The sequence below is a fragment of the Channa argus genome, chromosome 7 (assembly GCF_033026475.1).
Source record: "Channa argus isolate prfri chromosome 7, Channa argus male v1.0, whole genome shotgun sequence".
Classification (NCBI taxonomy): Eukaryota; Metazoa; Chordata; class Actinopteri; order Anabantiformes; family Channidae; genus Channa; species Channa argus.
Genome location: NC_090203.1, coordinates 8,456,934 through 8,472,752, shown reverse-complemented (window position 1 = coordinate 8,472,752; position 15,819 = coordinate 8,456,934). Strand labels below are relative to the sequence as shown.

At 37.8% G+C, this 15,819-nt stretch overlaps 2 protein-coding genes across 5 annotated transcripts; both read left to right on the top strand.

Annotated features, from left to right (window-relative positions):
* The first annotated feature begins 3,340 nt into the window (after positions 1–3,340).
* Positions 3,341–8,358, top strand: LOC137129883 (cytochrome P450 4B1-like). Of its 3 annotated transcripts, none has more exons than XM_067509281.1 (7): positions 3,341–3,561; positions 3,688–3,842; positions 4,268–4,458; positions 4,570–4,703; positions 5,282–5,346; positions 5,629–5,711; positions 6,820–8,358. In XM_067509281.1, exons 2-7 carry the CDS (start codon positions 3,795–3,797, stop codon positions 6,995–6,997), a joined length of 699 nt encoding a protein of 232 aa, XP_067365382.1. In that variant the 5' UTR covers positions 3,341–3,561; positions 3,688–3,794; the 3' UTR covers positions 6,998–8,358. The 3 variants fall into 3 exon arrangements, 2 of the variants coding, with proteins under 2 accessions (XP_067365382.1, XP_067365381.1); XR_010914780.1 differs by adding an exon at positions 6,238–6,338 and having other exon boundaries at positions 3,344–3,842; positions 6,820–6,958; XM_067509280.1 differs by having other exon boundaries at positions 3,341–3,842.
* A 942-nt stretch (positions 8,359–9,300) lies between these two features.
* LOC137129880 (cytochrome P450 4B1-like) lies at positions 9,301–15,725 on the top strand. 2 transcript variants are annotated; one of them, XM_067509276.1, is made up of 12 exons: positions 9,301–9,565; positions 9,970–10,114; positions 10,275–10,319; positions 10,416–10,543; positions 10,696–10,820; positions 10,947–11,101; positions 11,233–11,339; positions 12,296–12,486; positions 12,598–12,731; positions 13,238–13,302; positions 14,001–14,174; positions 15,203–15,725. In XM_067509276.1, exons 1-12 carry the CDS (start codon positions 9,374–9,376, stop codon positions 15,233–15,235), a joined length of 1,494 nt encoding a protein of 497 aa, XP_067365377.1. In that variant the 5' UTR covers positions 9,301–9,373; the 3' UTR covers positions 15,236–15,725. The 2 variants fall into 2 exon arrangements, with proteins under 2 accessions (XP_067365377.1, XP_067365376.1); XM_067509275.1 differs by having other exon boundaries at positions 9,302–9,565; positions 14,001–14,083.
* Positions 15,726–15,819: the final 94 nt, after the last annotated feature.

Genomic DNA, 15,819 nt, shown 5'->3' with positions numbered 1-15,819 from the left:
TCTGTCCAGGGAGTAAGGAAAAAAGTACAAACACTAAGGAAAACTTCTGGTCTATTGTCATATATTTAACTGAAAATTAAAAATATTAGAAATGCAAAAACTGTGTGATACAACTTAATGATTTATTTTCGGAAATGATCTTTTGCGCTTCGGATTTGGCTGTGACATTCGCCAATTAATCCAAAGTAGTGGCTTTTTTTGCACGTCTTCCTGTCACACGTTCATCCCCAACCCAAGGATGAAGGAAAAACCAAAGGTTCATTAACTCTAATTACTAATGTGTGGTCCCTTTTCTGGGTGACGTGCTTTTCCCTTTCTTTTGGAGCAGAGAACAGCAGGAACAAGGCAAAGTAAATTTGCTCAGGGAATAATAAAGTTATTTACCCTTCAGTCTTCTCAAACAAAATGTCTTTCATGAGTATTTATTTATTTATTTATTTCGTACGTTAGTATTGTGGTCCAGTGCAAAGACAATGTTAGTTTTAGGTGGAACTGAACTACGTGTTCAGTTACCATTAACTATCAACGCGCTCTTTCTGTGTTTTATTAAAACAGTGAAAATAACAGTCACACGTTTTGTTTGTTGCTAAACAGATTTCCCTTTCTATGTAGATATGAATGTAATGCTGCATTCATGCCATCATAAGTTCTCAGTCTGAAGTTTGTTTTGTTTGTAGGCAATGCTAATTTTCCTATTTCCTATTTGGATTATTGCAGAAAATAAGCTCTGAGACAAACAGACATTTTACTAACGTAATACTAACTAATTATCAGCTCAATAAGCTACACAAATGAACACTACTTATGATTTTTACTTAAGCTTATTTGGGAGAACTAAAAAACATATTAGGCTATAAAGAAACTACAACACGGTGGCATGACTTCAACGTCATCACCAATAACCTTGAGATTAAAAACTCAATAAGGCTGTAAATACTGACTACTGAGTAGATGAGTCTCCTGTGTTTGGCATGATGACGTTTATTATTCCAGAACACCTTTGTAGTCTTCATTAGTTACAGGACATAACAGCTCAAACATAGTGCAAGTGTTTTTGCCAAAACATAACGTCTGAACACGTCACTCTGCAACTGGATCCTGGACTTCCTGACTGAGAGGCCATAGGTAGTCCGGATCGGTAACAGCATCTCCAGTATTACCACACTGAACACAGGGAAACCTCAAGTCTGTGTGCTCAGTCCACTGCAGTTCACCTTGCTGACCCTCGAGTGGGTCGCACAGCAAAGCACAGCTCGAACCATATCATAACAGCCCCTCTATTTTTTGAGGAGGCAGAGGAAGCTCATCTCCCTCCACCCATTCTCACCACATTCTACAGGGGGACCATAGAGAGTATCTTGAGCAGTTGCATCACTGCCTGGTTTGGGAACTGCACCGCGTCGGATCGCAAGACCCTACAGCCAATCATGAGAACAGCTAAAATGATTACTGGAGCCCCCCTGCCCTCAATCACAGACATTACCACGCGCTGCATCTGCAAAGACACCAGCACTGTGATGATCGCAAACACCCTTCACACATTGTTCACCCTCCTGCCTTCTGGAAAAAGATTTAGAAGCACCAGGACCCATACACACATACTGTGCAACAGCTTTTTTCCCTCAGGCCATCAGATTCCTTAACAGTCAAGACTGTATTTATATTTTTTTAATTAGCGTTACTAAATTTCCTAATATTACTGCATACTATCTTTTTGTCATTGTCCAATGTCTTGCACAGTTTGCACAAGCACCTGTGCATTTTATTTGGACAGGATTTTTCTGTCTTTGATAGTTATAGTTATATAATGTGTTGTCTTGTGTTCTATGTCTGTCTTCGTTGTAGCATTGTGATCCCAGAGAAATGTTGTTTCGTTTTACTCTCTAAACAACTGTTTAGGATTGAAATGACAGTAAATAACCTTGAACCATGAAGTTATTTGATGCTTTCTGTGTTTTAATTATTTAAATGTTCTCTTTTCATTTTAAACAAGATGAGACGGACCTGGAGAAGTTTGTAAAATGGGCACAACAGTACCCATATGCTTTTCCAGTTTGGTTTGGTCCATTTGTCTGTTTCCTTCAGGTATATCATCCAGATTATCTAAAAACCATTTTGACATCAACAGGTGTGTGAGCTGCTACTTTCCATTCTTATTAAATTACCACACAATTACATCATTGTATTGATGATGAACAGTGCATTCAGAAAGTTTTCAGACCCCATTCACTTATTTCAATTTTTGTTATGTTGTGGGCGGATGCTAAAGTGGATAATAATCACTTATTCTCATTAATCGTCTTGCTCGACACCAGTAGTCTTGGCTGTGTGCTTTTAGGATTGTTGTCATGTTGCAAGGTGAACCTCTGGCCAATTCTCAGGTCCTGAGTGCTTTGGAACATGTTTTTATTGAGGATCTCTCTGTACTTTACTCCATTTAGCTTTTCCTCAACCCTGACCAGTCTCCTAGTCCCTGCTGCTGGAAAACTACCCCACAGCATGAGGCTGCATGCTTTACTGTAGGGGTGTTATTGAACAGGTGATGAGTGGTTCCTGGTTTCCTCCAAACACAACAGTTAGAATTGAGGCCAAACCCCTTATGCTCTTTCGCTCAGCATTGAGGCCTTCTATAGAGAGGTGTTTGCCTTTCTAAATCTTCCCCAGTCATTTTAATATACCGCAGGTGGAGTCCAGTCAAGGTGTAGAAACATCCCAGCAAAGATCAACAGAAATGGGAGGGACCGAAGCTAAATGTATTTTAAAATGTGTTGTAAAGGGCCAAAGGGTCTGAATACTTATGCCAATGTGATATTTTCCTTTTTCCTTTTTCATTCAACTGCAAACATTGTCATTATGGGGCACTAAGTGTAGATTAACGACGGAAAAAGTGAATTTGAACAACTGGGAAAATTGAAAAAAAGCGAAGGGTATCTTAAAATCTTTTGAATGCACTGTATATAATATTGTTAAATGCCATGAGCTATATGGGCTTACAAACACAAATCAATTTAATTATGTTTTTATGTATTTCATTCCCAATAGAGCCAAAAGATGATTTTATATATAGGTTTATTAGGTCTTGGATTGGTAAGAATTAATTTACATTTCTTCTGCAGCTTATTTTGTCCTATTACTGAGTTGTATGTTACTGACTGACACAAATACAACATGCTTCTGTCTGCAGGGGAAGGTTTATTGGTGTCAGAAGGTCAGAGGTGGTTTCGGCACAGAAGACTCCTGACACCAGGTTTTCATTATGATGTTTTAAAACCATACGTCAAACTGATGTCAGATTCTGCTAAAACTATGTTGGTATGTAAATGAAACTTATTGCAAAGTTTATGACAAAATCCGGTAGTCTAGATTACTAAGATGGTTGAGTGGGCAGTTTTTTAATTTTCGGCACATGTTTCACTTGTTACCTTACTGATTGCTGGACAAATGGGAGCGTTATGCAAAGACCAATGAGTCCTTTGAACTGTTCGAACACGTGAGCCTCATGACACTAGACAGCATCTTGAAATTTGCATTCAGCTAAGGCAGCAATTGTCAGACTGTGGGGTGAGTTCATAAACACTTCCTTCCTGCCGGTTACAATTTCAGTTTTATTTTGTTTAGTGCTGCAGCTTTCTGAACCATGAGTGGAGAAAAATTTGCTTTCAAAGTCCGCCTATGTTTTCTTTTCAGTGGAACAAATGCATACATCAAAGCTGTGTATGAGCTCAGTTCTTTGATCAATCTGCGGTTTAAGATTATTCCATACCACAATGACTTAACTTTCCACCTCAGCCCACATGGATTTAGGTTTAGGAAGGCACGCAAGGTGGCCTGCAATCACACAGGTAAGTGATTTGATTATTGAGAATCTGCAACAATTGCAAAATATTAATGGCAGCTCATGTTTAGGCAAACTCATTCATTTTAATTATGGGGCGCCAAGACAAAAGGACCATCCCTTAATATAATGACTCCACCACTCACTATGACCTCATTAATAAACACATAGTCAAATTATCACCTTTATGACAGTTTCAACCTAAAACTTGAACAATAAGAAACTTGGAACCTGGAAAATGAGTAAACACAAACACAGTTTCTTAGTTAATCTTAATTGTATCTTGCGCTTTTAGTATAGGCATTTGAACATACTGTAATTCTTTAGCAGGGCTGTAGAAATAAATTAGAGCATGACATGATTTTAAGTTATTGTAGTAGTGGTGGTATTTGAACTAACAGTTTTTTCATTTGTCCTCTATCACACCTTCAGGATGAGAATCAGCAGGGTCTGTCAGATGAAGACTTACGAGCAGAAGTGGACACATTCATGTTTGAGGGCCATGACACAACAGCCAGTGGTGTTTCTTTCATCCTCTACTGCCTGGCCTGCCACCCAGAACACCAGAAGATTTGCAGGGAGGAGATTCTTGAGGCTCTGGATGGCAAGGACACCATCGAATGGTAGGGTTAAGTATTAAAAAAATGTCACCACATGCTCTGTTTGACAGCAGCTTTATGCAGTCACTTTTGTGTTAATCGACCACTAACACTGCGTGTCTGTATTTTTTTTAGGGAGGATCTTAGTAAAATTCCATACACTACAATGTGCATTAAGGAATCCCTCCGCCTTTACCCTCCTGTGCCAGGAATTTCCAGAAGACTCTCCAAACCCATGACATTTTTTGATGGACGGATTTTGCCAGCAGGTCTGTGGTGCATGTGTAATATAGTAATTATAAGATAGCAAAGCAAGTATGACACAGTTGATGTTTGGGACGTTCACAGGTAGCACACCTTTACGCACATAAGACGTCTTCAGTTACTTGAGAAAGAAACTATTTTTTAAAAAACTAATAAAAATATTAACTTGTGTTGCTTTGTTCCACAAATGATCTTGGTTTTACAAAGTCGGCACAACAGAGTGATTAAAACCATCTTATTCCATTGCAAGTAAAATATGCACTCGCCAGTCCTTAATATATATAATGGCTGCACAGCTCTTCAAATAGCAACATTTCACACACATTTCCCCACAATTCAGACATATAAAATCTTTTTCAACTTTGGGATCATCACTAGAATTTAAGATATATTTTTGTGAGCTTGGTCAGTGACCATTAGTACAGTTTGATGAGGGTTTAACAGAAAAAGCAGCAATGGTGTGTCAAACATTGTTTTTTTGTTTTTTTTTAAATACGCATACATTTTGCATGTGCACAAAACAAATGGTCAATCCCTGCACAAGCTTCAACCTAAATAAACTTTTCTTTTTTCTTATTTGTAGGTTGTTGTGTTGGAGTGAGTGTGTTTTCGGTTCACAGAAATGCATCTGTCTGGGAAAACCCCGATGTAAGTTACGGGTTGGTGATACCACTGAGCATGTCACTGTCATAGGGTGCTGATTTTATACTTGGTGAATATTTGTAAAGGAAAAACTCAAATGTGTTCACTCTCACAGGTTTGCAATAATATTAGAATCAATTTAAATAAGTCTGATACCTTCATACTGTGCTAACCTAGAATTGAGCCTAAGAATAAAATGTGTGAAATATGCAGATACAACGCTCTGGAACATACGTGTGTTTTCTTTTCCATGGTAAAAAGGCTCATTTTTATTGTGTGTTATCACAGGTATTTGACCCACTGCGTTTCCTACCAGAGAATGTTTCCAAGAGATCACCTCAAGCATTTGTGCCTTTTGCAGCTGGGCCAAGGTTTGTCCACACCAGATACAATGTGTCTCTCTTAAACCTCTTTTACATATGAACTTCAGGGATAATCTGGAGAATCTGGTCGGGGCATTCTCCAAAGTTACTCTAACAACTGTAGCGTACATTAGAAGATAGTGCGTGTGAGATGCGTTCTCACTTTTGAGGAAATACTCAGTTTAATCTGGAGAAGGGGTGGTGCCTGGATAGTGTTTGTATCTGTTCACAACAATTGCAGGATATAAACATCATCAACATGCCCACTTGCATCCGGTGAATTTTCAGATAATTACCAGATCAACAGGTGTATATTATCCGGTATTTGATTAAAGAGACACAGTCCATGACTCCAAATTGCCGGTAGGTGTAAATATGAGTGTGAATGGTTGCTTGTATAAGTCTCTCTGTGTTGGCCCTGAGATAGACTGGTGACCTATCCTGGGTGTACCCCACCTCTCACGCTATGACAACTGGGAAAGACTCAGCTGAGAAACACATTATGAATGTTTTTTTTCTTGTGTTTCACATTTAGGTTGACTGACTGACAGCAATGCAAATAAATCATAAAACCAACAAACCAGATTTTGTGCTTAACTGAGCTTACAAACTTGGATTTTAGTTTGCAGATCTTAGGTAATGTAAAATGGTGTACATGTATTTTCTCATGACTTGTCTTTTGTTATCATGCATAGTATATAATTTACCCAGAGACATTCATTCATGCTCTACGAAAACCTCCAATGCGGGACTGACATTTTAAATGTTTGTTTCTGAATTGTTAAAACATGATTAAATTAGATTGAGTTATTTGCTGTTTGAAGTTCAAAATGAAGGCATTGTTTAGGCTCTACAGATTAAGAAGAACAGATAAAACTACCCTTTGAACTGGCTTCATGAACTTGGGGGAAATTAATATATAACAGTAATCTGTCATGTCAGCTAGTGAAGCTCTTGGTCTTATGAAAACCAGAAATGACTGCTCATCATGAGTTTTATATACACCACTGTCTCAATGAAAAAAAACCCATTATGATCCTTCTGCTGCATGTCTACTTTCACATCAACATGTTGCTTTTTATTTACACACATTGCTATGTTTTATATTTTCCTACAGAAATTGCATTGGTCAGAACTTTGCCATGAATGAACTAAAAGTAGTGGTAGCAATGACACTGAAGAGATACCAGCTGATAGAAGACCCAGCTTTGAAACCAAAGGTAGTTCCTAGACTGGTGCTCCGTTCACTCAATGGCATCCACATCAAGGTAAAACCTGTAGACCCACAAATGTAAAGCAAAATAAAAGCAAGAAATACTGTGAACTTGGAGAATCTACTATTAGTAAGGAGGCAAGTTGAAGAAGTGATCTACAGTATGTTCATTTCTGCTATTTCAACAAACGTTAACACTAACATTGAATCTACCAAATAATGACACAGTGTAATATACAATTTCATGGCTTGATATGTTTTGGGAGGAGGTCTTTCTGTAAAAGTTTTTATATAATGTCCTCACACTTGGACACTATTTTTATTGAGATGCTTTGATTATGTATGTACTGTAAATAGGGAATTGGTGTGATAGCACCTATAACATTTGTCTGAGGAAAAAAGTCCTTTCTTCATTCGTAAATTCAAAACTCAATACCACATCTTTAGTGGATCACAGTTTATGTACAATTGCAAGAACAAGTAATGACATTGTTGCAATCTCCTGCTTTTCTGCAGAGATCGGTCATGAAATGTGATCTGATCCTCACTAAAGTCACAAATCCATTCGTACCCTAGCGGTAACTGCTTTACCGTTCAAACACACTAAGTAATGGTCGAAAAAAGTAACGGCAACAGCATTTTAATACCTGGCTAAACCACCTTTGACCGCAGTAACCTCCTGTTACTCTGGATTAGATCTGCACAATGTTCAAGAGCAATTTTGCACCATTCTTCTTCACAAAACAGCTTCAGTTCAGCCATATTGTTAGGATGTCTGGTGTAAATGGCTCCGTTAAGGTCAATTGGCCTGTTGGGCTGAGGTCTGGCCATTTTAATGACCAAGTCCTAAAGGCAGGTTTGTGTGTGTGAAGCCATTCCATAGTACATTTACTTGGATGTTTAGGGTAATTTTCCTGCTGAATCACCCACTTCTTCGGAGCTTTAACTTGCAGACAGCCACCCAAAAAGCCTGTAGACCACCTTAATAAACTTTTGAAATTAGCTGTGCAGGTCCCGAGGCAGCAAATTAGCTCCAATTCCTAATACTCCCTCCTCTGTATCTTACTTTGCTGTTCTCTTTATATGCCACATGTGTTTCTCACAGTCAATTCTACCGAGTAACCTTTGTTCTGAATTTGTTGTATTTTGTTGTATATATTTTTATAGCACTATCCTCCTCCTCTGCACTTGCAATTTGGTAAACAAACAAAGCAAAAGCAATGGAACATCTAAAGACTGTAAAGTTGAGTGAAGCGGTAATTTACAGTCATATGTTTACAAACATCCTAACACCCACAAGCACAGTGGGTCACCAGCGAAGTTTGTAAAAATGAAACCCTTTTTAATATTGTTTATCTTCCAATGAAATAACCACTTAAAATTTTGGAAAACTGCTTTGATGCTATACTACTGGATATAATAAAACAATACTCCAACCATCAACATTATTCTGTCATTTTTGAAATCAACTTGCTCTTCTTACTTTTCTTACCACTAGTATAATTTACACAGATCTTGATGCCTAACAGTGAAGTATGTCATCAACAAACTCTTAATGACAAAGGTAGCTTGTGGGGACTTTGTGGTTGAACTGCATGTCATGCACTGTGACCGCAGTGTCCGGGGTGTGATTACAGCTGGGGTCCCTGGTTAAAATTTGCTTCCCCTCTCTATGCCTTTACAACCTGCTGTCCATCTTGAAAACATTTCTAGAAATCAAAATATGGACAGTATGCTGCACGAATTGCATTACATTTAATTTAAACTGTCAATGTCACAGCTTGACAAGCAAAGTACATTTGCTTCATTGGAGTATCTAAATTCCCAGTCCCAGTCTCACCCCAAGGTGTGCAAATAACGCAGTACTACGCTGTCAAATCATGTAATAGGGTGCTAAATTGTAGGGTTCTTTTCAACTTTAATAAGAGAAACCAAATTTTTATTCCACTTCTTTATTTAACAGCTACCAATACCAGTTAAGTTTCTTAGCTCCAAATTATATATACAAAGTATTAAACACTCAGCAGTACACTGCCTTATACCTGCATGAGGCAAATACGATTAACTCCACCTAAACAGAATAAAACTCTAATAATGAGAATAAATAGTGTCTGGAGTAAGAGTACTAATAATTTTGGCTTCTCACAGGCCTAACTTAGTAAAGTTTTACTGCACTTTTACTTGCTTTTACTTTAAGTATGTAAACGTACGTATTTTATCACTCATTATTGAAGAAGCTTTAAATTAAAGTAATAACATTTACCATTTTATTGTTTTAGGATGAAATGTCTTTGATTTACAGTCCCGGGCAGATTCCCCGCCCACCGTGTAGCTAGCGACGATGACGTCATGGCCACGAAAGCGAAAGGTTCGCCTCTCACTTCTGTGTGCGTTACTGTGTAGGTAACGTCCGTGACGTTCAGAGCCTCTGTGCCAGTGGAGCGCAGCAGGCAGCGGAATGGCGTTAGCTGAAGCGTTCTTGAAGTTTCAGCTGGGCTGGCTTCACATGCATCACTTGGTCGCTCTGATTTGCTTTCTTGTTGTTGTATATAAAATAACCGTCTTGCTGGACAAACGAAAGGCTACGTTTCGGTCCATGGCAGCTTTCCCAGGCCCACGGGGACACTGGCTCTTTGGACATGTTTTGGAGGTGATTCCAACACGATCGTCCATTAACGTTTTTTGTTTTTGTTGTTTGTTACAGCAGCTTTTAAAACAGTTACATAACGTTAAGGGGACATTTTATGACATTTCGGGAGTTATGGGAGCAGTTTTAATGCTGCAATAATACGAATTTCTTTCAAGACATACGTTTATGGTTTACAAGCTTTAATAAGTGTCTGTATTACCACAAAATGTTGCATTGCTTCTTTTACTTAGAGAGGGGTCTAAACTTGTCCCTGGTTATAACCGCAAATTAAAGACGGTAAACGTTGATTTATGCAGATCATTTTCCCTCTCCAGTATTTTATTAATAAATGAAAGAGTTACAAAACAAGTGATGGGCATGCTATTTAAAGTTCCCTTTGTTTTATTTTATTTGTTTTCTTTCAGTTTAAACAAGATGGGACCGACTTGGACCAGTTCGTGAAATGGGCACAGCTCTACCCTTACGCTTTCCCGTTATGGTTTGGTCCATTTGTTTGTTTCCTTAACGTTCATCACCCGGATTATGTGAAAACCTTATTGACATCAACAGGTGTGGGAGCTATTCCTTTCAATTCTTAAATAAAATAAAATAATATACAACTACAACAGTGTAATAATGTTTTATATAATCGTTTTAAACGGTATGAGCTGCATGGGCCTGTTTCCAGAAACCAATTTATCAGATTGTTTGTTTATTTGTTTCTTATTAGAGCCTAAAGATGATGTTGCATATACGTTTATTAAGTCTTGGATTGGTAAGAATGATTTACATTTCTTCTGCAGCTTATTTGTTTCTGTTACAGAGTTGTTTGTTATTGACTGACACAATCACAACATGCTTCTATCTGCAGGGGAAGGTTTATTGGTGTCAGAAGGTCAAAAGTGGTTTCGACACAGACGACTCCTGACACCTGGTTTCCACTATGATATTTTGAAACCATACGTTAAACTGATGTCAGACTCTGCTCAAACAATGTTGGTATGTAAATGAAAGTTACTTGTGCAAATCATAATTCGTAAAACTAAATAAAAGCTTAAAGTTTTGATGATCAAAACATAACAAATCCAGGTAGTTTAGTCTAGCTTTTCCATTTTTGGCACAGGTTTCACTTGTTACCTTACTGATTACAGGACAAATGGGAGTGTTATGCAAAGACCAATGAGTCCTTTGAACTGTTCGAACACGTGAGCCTCATGACACTAGACAGCATCTTGAAATGTGCATTCAGCTACTGCAGCAATTGTCAAACTGTGGGGTGAGTTCATAAACACTTCCTTCCTGCCAGTTACAATTTCAGTTTTATTTTGTTTAGTGCTGCAGCTTTCTGAACCATGAGTGGAGAAAATTAAGTTTTTACTGTTCGCCTATGTTCTCTTTTCAGTGGAACAAATGCATACATCAAAGCTGTGTTTGATCTCAGTTATTTTGTCAATCTACGGTTCCGAGTCTTTCCATACCACAACGACTTAATTTTCCACCTCAGCCCACATGGATATAGGTATAGGAAGGCACGCAAGGTGGCCTGCGATCATACAGGTAATATTCAGCCCATAAGATTTAAATATAGACAAACTGACAGTTGTTAAATATGTAGACATTAATTCGTTTGACATATATGCCCATTTTTCAAGTCAGTCTGCAAATATTTATTATCTTGTCTTTTGAAGCTGAAGTTATAAGGAAGAGGAAAGAAGCACTTAAGGAAGAAAAGAAACTGGACCGCGTACAGGCTAAGAGAAACTTGGACTTTTTGGACATTCTTCTGTTTGCAAGAGTATGTTATGTAACATCAACTCCAACCTGTGATTTACAGAATTACAAAAAGTCACTAGCTATAAACCAATTAGCCACGGCATTAATACTGGTGGTCTTAATAATATCATGGAGACAAGGTTTAACATGGCCACTAAGTGCAGTCTGCAGCTAAACAGCCCTAGTACAGCAAAATATAATATAATGTGTGCATAGGTGCTAAAAGTACACAAACTCAAAACTTAAGTAAAATTGCAAGTATTGGCCTAAAATCATTCTCTACTACAAGAACCACTTCAAACTCAAGTAAGTACTAAGCAGATTATCAACATTTTACTTAAAGTACAAAAGAAAAAGTAAGCCAATAAGAAAACATTGGATTTTAAACAATACTGATTATAGTAATATTCATACCTGCGGGCACTTTAAAGTCACTATATAACCACACGTGAGTATATTACAGGTAGGAAATCTACGCAGACAAGTCAACGTGCAAACTCAACGGTCGGCAGTGAGGCAGCAGTCCTAACCATTCCACCACCATGCTGCCCCAGCATATAACCAAATTTCTTTCCAAAAAAATATTTAAAACAGCAGGTACACCAATCACTATATTCAGATACAACATGGCCAGTCAGTTCAACTTGAATCCCAAAAATGCAGTGTTATGTTATAGTTTTCCTCTGTCGTTTGCTGACTTTGTGTCCAGTTTTACCTGTTTTCTGCCTGTTTGAAAAGCCCAGTTCCCTTGTTACTGTGAACTCCACCTTTGACCTGGTGAAGAAGTAAAAATAAATGCTACAGTATCTCTGCTGATCTTCATCTTATCTTTTAGGAGGTTTCATTGTGGGCATTTTAAGATACAGTAGGTCTTTTGTTGGGGATTTACAAATAAAGTAGATCATGACTATTTCTAGGAATTGTAGTAATAGTGGTATTGGAACTAATAGTTTATTTATTTGTCCTTCACACCTTCAGGATGAGAATCAGCAGGGTCTGTCAGATGAAGACTTACGAGCAGAAGTGGACACATTCATGTTTGAGGGCCATGACACAACAGCCAGTGGTGTTTCTTTCATCCTCTACTGCCTGGCCTGCCACCCAGAACACCAGAAGATTTGCAGGGAGGAGATTCTTGAGGCTCTGGATGGCAAGGACACCATCGAATGGTAGGGTTAAGTATTAAAAAAATGTCACCACATGCTCTGTTTGACAGCAGCTTTATGCAGTCACTTTTGTGTTAATCGACCACTAACACTGCGTGTCTGTATTTTTTTTAGGGAGGATCTTAGTAAAATTCCATACACTACAATGTGCATTAAGGAATCCCTCCGCCTTTACCCTCCTGTACCAGGAATTTCCAGAAAACTTTCCAAACCCATGACATTTTTTGATGGACGGACTTTGCCAGCAGGTCTGTGGTGCATGTGGCAGTACTTATATGCTGACTAAGCAGTTAAAGCAAAGTTGATGTTTGGGGCGTTCACATATAGCACACCCTTACTTACATAATGCCTCTTCAGCTATTTGTAAAAGATAAAATATTAACCCGTGTTGCTTTTGTTCACCACAAAGGACCTTTAGCTCTAGTCTTGGTTTTACAAATACAATTTCCTTCACATACCTTTAAAGTTATTAAATTCATTTTATCTTATTGCAAGTGAATATTCATTTGCCAGTCTTTAATATTTTTTCTGGCCACCCAAAATTCAGACATATATAAAATCTTTGGAACTCTTGGGATCAACACTAGAATTTAATTTGGTCAATGTTTGGCTACACTGTGAATTAGTGGTTTTAGTGGTGTGGCTTTTACTTCACACAAACAAAATGTGTGTGTCGGACATGCATTTTGTATGTGCACCAAACATCAGTCTCTACACAAGCCTCAAATTAAATATTTTTTTTTTTTATTTGTAGGTTCTCATATTGGAACAAGTGTATATGGGGTTCACAGGAATGCATCTGTCTGGGAAAACCCTGATGTAAGTTACTGGTTGGTGATACAACCAAGCATATCACTGTTATCACAATTATCTGTAACCCATTACCTTGTCCAGAGTTGCAAGGAGGCTGTAGCCTACCATAGCTGTCATTGGGTGAGAGTTGGGGGTGCACCCTGGACAGGTTTCCAGTATATCTCAGGGCCAACACAGACATATACAAACAGACAGATCACATTCACACCTATGGGCAATTTAGAGTCACCAATTAACCTAACATGCAAGTATTTAGAATGTGGGAGGAATCCCACTGAAGCATAGGAAGAACATTTAAACTCCACACAGAAAGGCTGCAGCAGGCCAGGGGTTCAAACCAGGGCCCTTCTAGCTGTGAGCTGGAAGCTAACCACCCCACATCCGTTCTGGCCCCGCACACCCAATATTTAAAAAGTGATTGAAGATGAAACTCTTCGATGACTCCCAATGCACTTCTTCTCCTCCTTCTTTAATTTCTTCTAATGTATTCTCCTTGACTTTGATTTGTTTGTTTGCTTTGTTATATACTTGTTGGGACAAAGCACCTGCCAAATGACTAAACATGATATTAGAATGAATTAAAAAAATATGATCCCTTCAGCATAAAATGTGTTAAATATGCAGATGCTGTGGTCTGCTACTTGTGTGTTTTGTGTCCTGTACTAAAAAACATATTCTTCTTATTCTATTGTGTTTCATAACAGGTATTTGATCCACTGCGTTTCCTACCAGAAAATGTTTCCAAGAGATCACCTCATGCATATGTGCCTTTTGCAGCTGGACCAAGGTTTGTCCACACCAGATACAATGGGGTTCGCTCACAGAGAACCAGGGAAGAGGTTCTCATTCTATGCTGTCTGCTCATTTATCTAACAAAGGTTGTTAGTATGTGGACCCATTCCAATTTTGACAAACACAATAAAAGTATGAATTATCAGTTGGATGAGGGGAGGAGAACTCAGTGTAACCAAGGATTGATCTGAGAGTATTCATACATGCGACAGAAATACTACTGAGAAGGATATTAGGATTGAAAAAAGGATTAAACGTAAAGGGTATTTTCCTTCTGTGTCCCTTTTTGTTTACCCACAGCAATGCAAAAACTCTGAGAACAACAAACTAAATGTAGTTTTAACTAGGCTTCCAAATGCGGCAAACTTGGATTTTGGTTTACGTCAATTTAAATTGTGAGTGTATTTGCTCAGGGATTTTCTTTTGTTATCATGCATAGTTTGTCATTTCCCCAGAGACACTCTCTAAGTGCTATGTGGAGATTATATCATGTTGTCAGTGTCCCTTTTCACTGAGTAGTAGTAGGAATAATACATAGTAGTAGTAGCATTGCCCTTTTACCTAGTAGTTTTTTATACTTAACAATAAAATTACAGGTTTAAATTTTATTGTTGTTCCGTAAGTGTGTAAACACGATTGAATTATTGTGAGTTATTTGCTGTTTAAAGCAAAACCTGCAGTCATATATAAGTTTACTACAGATTTCTTTTGATGTACAATGTTGAGTTAGGTTGGACAGATAAAATTATCTCTATGCAGGTGCCGTGAACTTTGGGAAAATTACTATACAGTCGCAATTTATTGAGGCACTTTAGTGAGTTCAAGCTTATAATTAACTTAAAAAGACTCAATTAAATGTAGCAGTCTTATAAAAACCTCCCAAGTATAAAAAAGAAATGTCTGATCTTCATGATTTTTATCAAACACATATTTACTCCAGAACTATTACCAGATGTTTCTGTCACTCTGTTCGGACCTCCCTATAAACCAGTGTCTCACTGAAAAACTCAATGATCCTTCTGCCTCATGTCTACCCATACATCAACATGCTGCTTACCTTACATCGTGTTCATCCTTATTTACACATATTGCTATGTTTTATATTTTCCTACAGAAACTGCATTGGCCAGAACTTTGCCATGAATGAGATGAAAGTTGTGATAGCCATGACGCTGAAGAGATACCAGCTGATAGAAGATCCAGCTTGGAAACCCAAAATTATTCCTAGATTGGTGCTCCGTTCACTCAATGGCATCCACATTAAGATAAAACCTGTAGACCCACAAATGTAAAGCAAAATATCAATACTGTGAACCTCAAAATGATACTTGTTTAATATAGGGGTGAAAAGTTGATCTGTTTATTTCTGCTATTTTGTTAAACTTTAACACTGACATTTCTGATTTGTTAGGTTTAATTTACTTACATTAAAACACTTTTTAGGAAGAGATATTTTTATAGTGGATGTAAAAAGGAAATGTGTGTTAGCACCTAATCAATTTGTAACACTAAATGTCTGAGAAATAACCACTCTCTTTATGTAAATATGTTACTTAATAACATTTTTAGTTGTTCTCAGTGTATGTATTTGTTGATTACGGAGCTAGGATCGGGTCAAATAAAGATGATTAAAAGGATTTTTATAGAGCCTCTTGATATTTGACACTTTTTTGCCCATAATATTGTTAAACACTGTATATAGTGTTATGGTTCAGATTTTTATGTTTACTG

What these genes read in the sequence shown, in the direction of transcription:
- LOC137129883 (XM_067509281.1), top strand. Translation starts at nt 3,795, where the DNA reads ATGGATTTAGGTTTAGGAAGGCACGCAAGGTGGCCTGCAATCACACAG. An exon ending in GGTGGCCTGCAATCACACAG is followed by an intron (nt 3,843 to 4,267) that starts GTAAGTGATTTG and finishes TCACACCTTCAG; the next exon opens with GATGAGAATCAGCAGGGTCT. An exon ending in TGGACGGATTTTGCCAGCAG is followed by an intron (nt 4,704 to 5,281) that starts GTCTGTGGTGCA and finishes TCTTATTTGTAG; the next exon opens with GTTGTTGTGTTGGAGTGAGT.
- LOC137129880 (XM_067509275.1), top strand. Translation starts at nt 9,374, where the DNA reads ATGGCGTTAGCTGAAGCGTTCTTGAAGTTTCAGCTGGGCTGGCTTCAC. An exon ending in ACATTCTTCTGTTTGCAAGA is followed by an intron (nt 11,340 to 12,295) that starts GTATGTTATGTA and finishes TCACACCTTCAG; the next exon opens with GATGAGAATCAGCAGGGTCT. An exon ending in CCTTTTGCAGCTGGACCAAG is followed by an intron (nt 14,084 to 15,202) that starts GTTTGTCCACAC and finishes ATTTTCCTACAG; the next exon opens with AAACTGCATTGGCCAGAACT.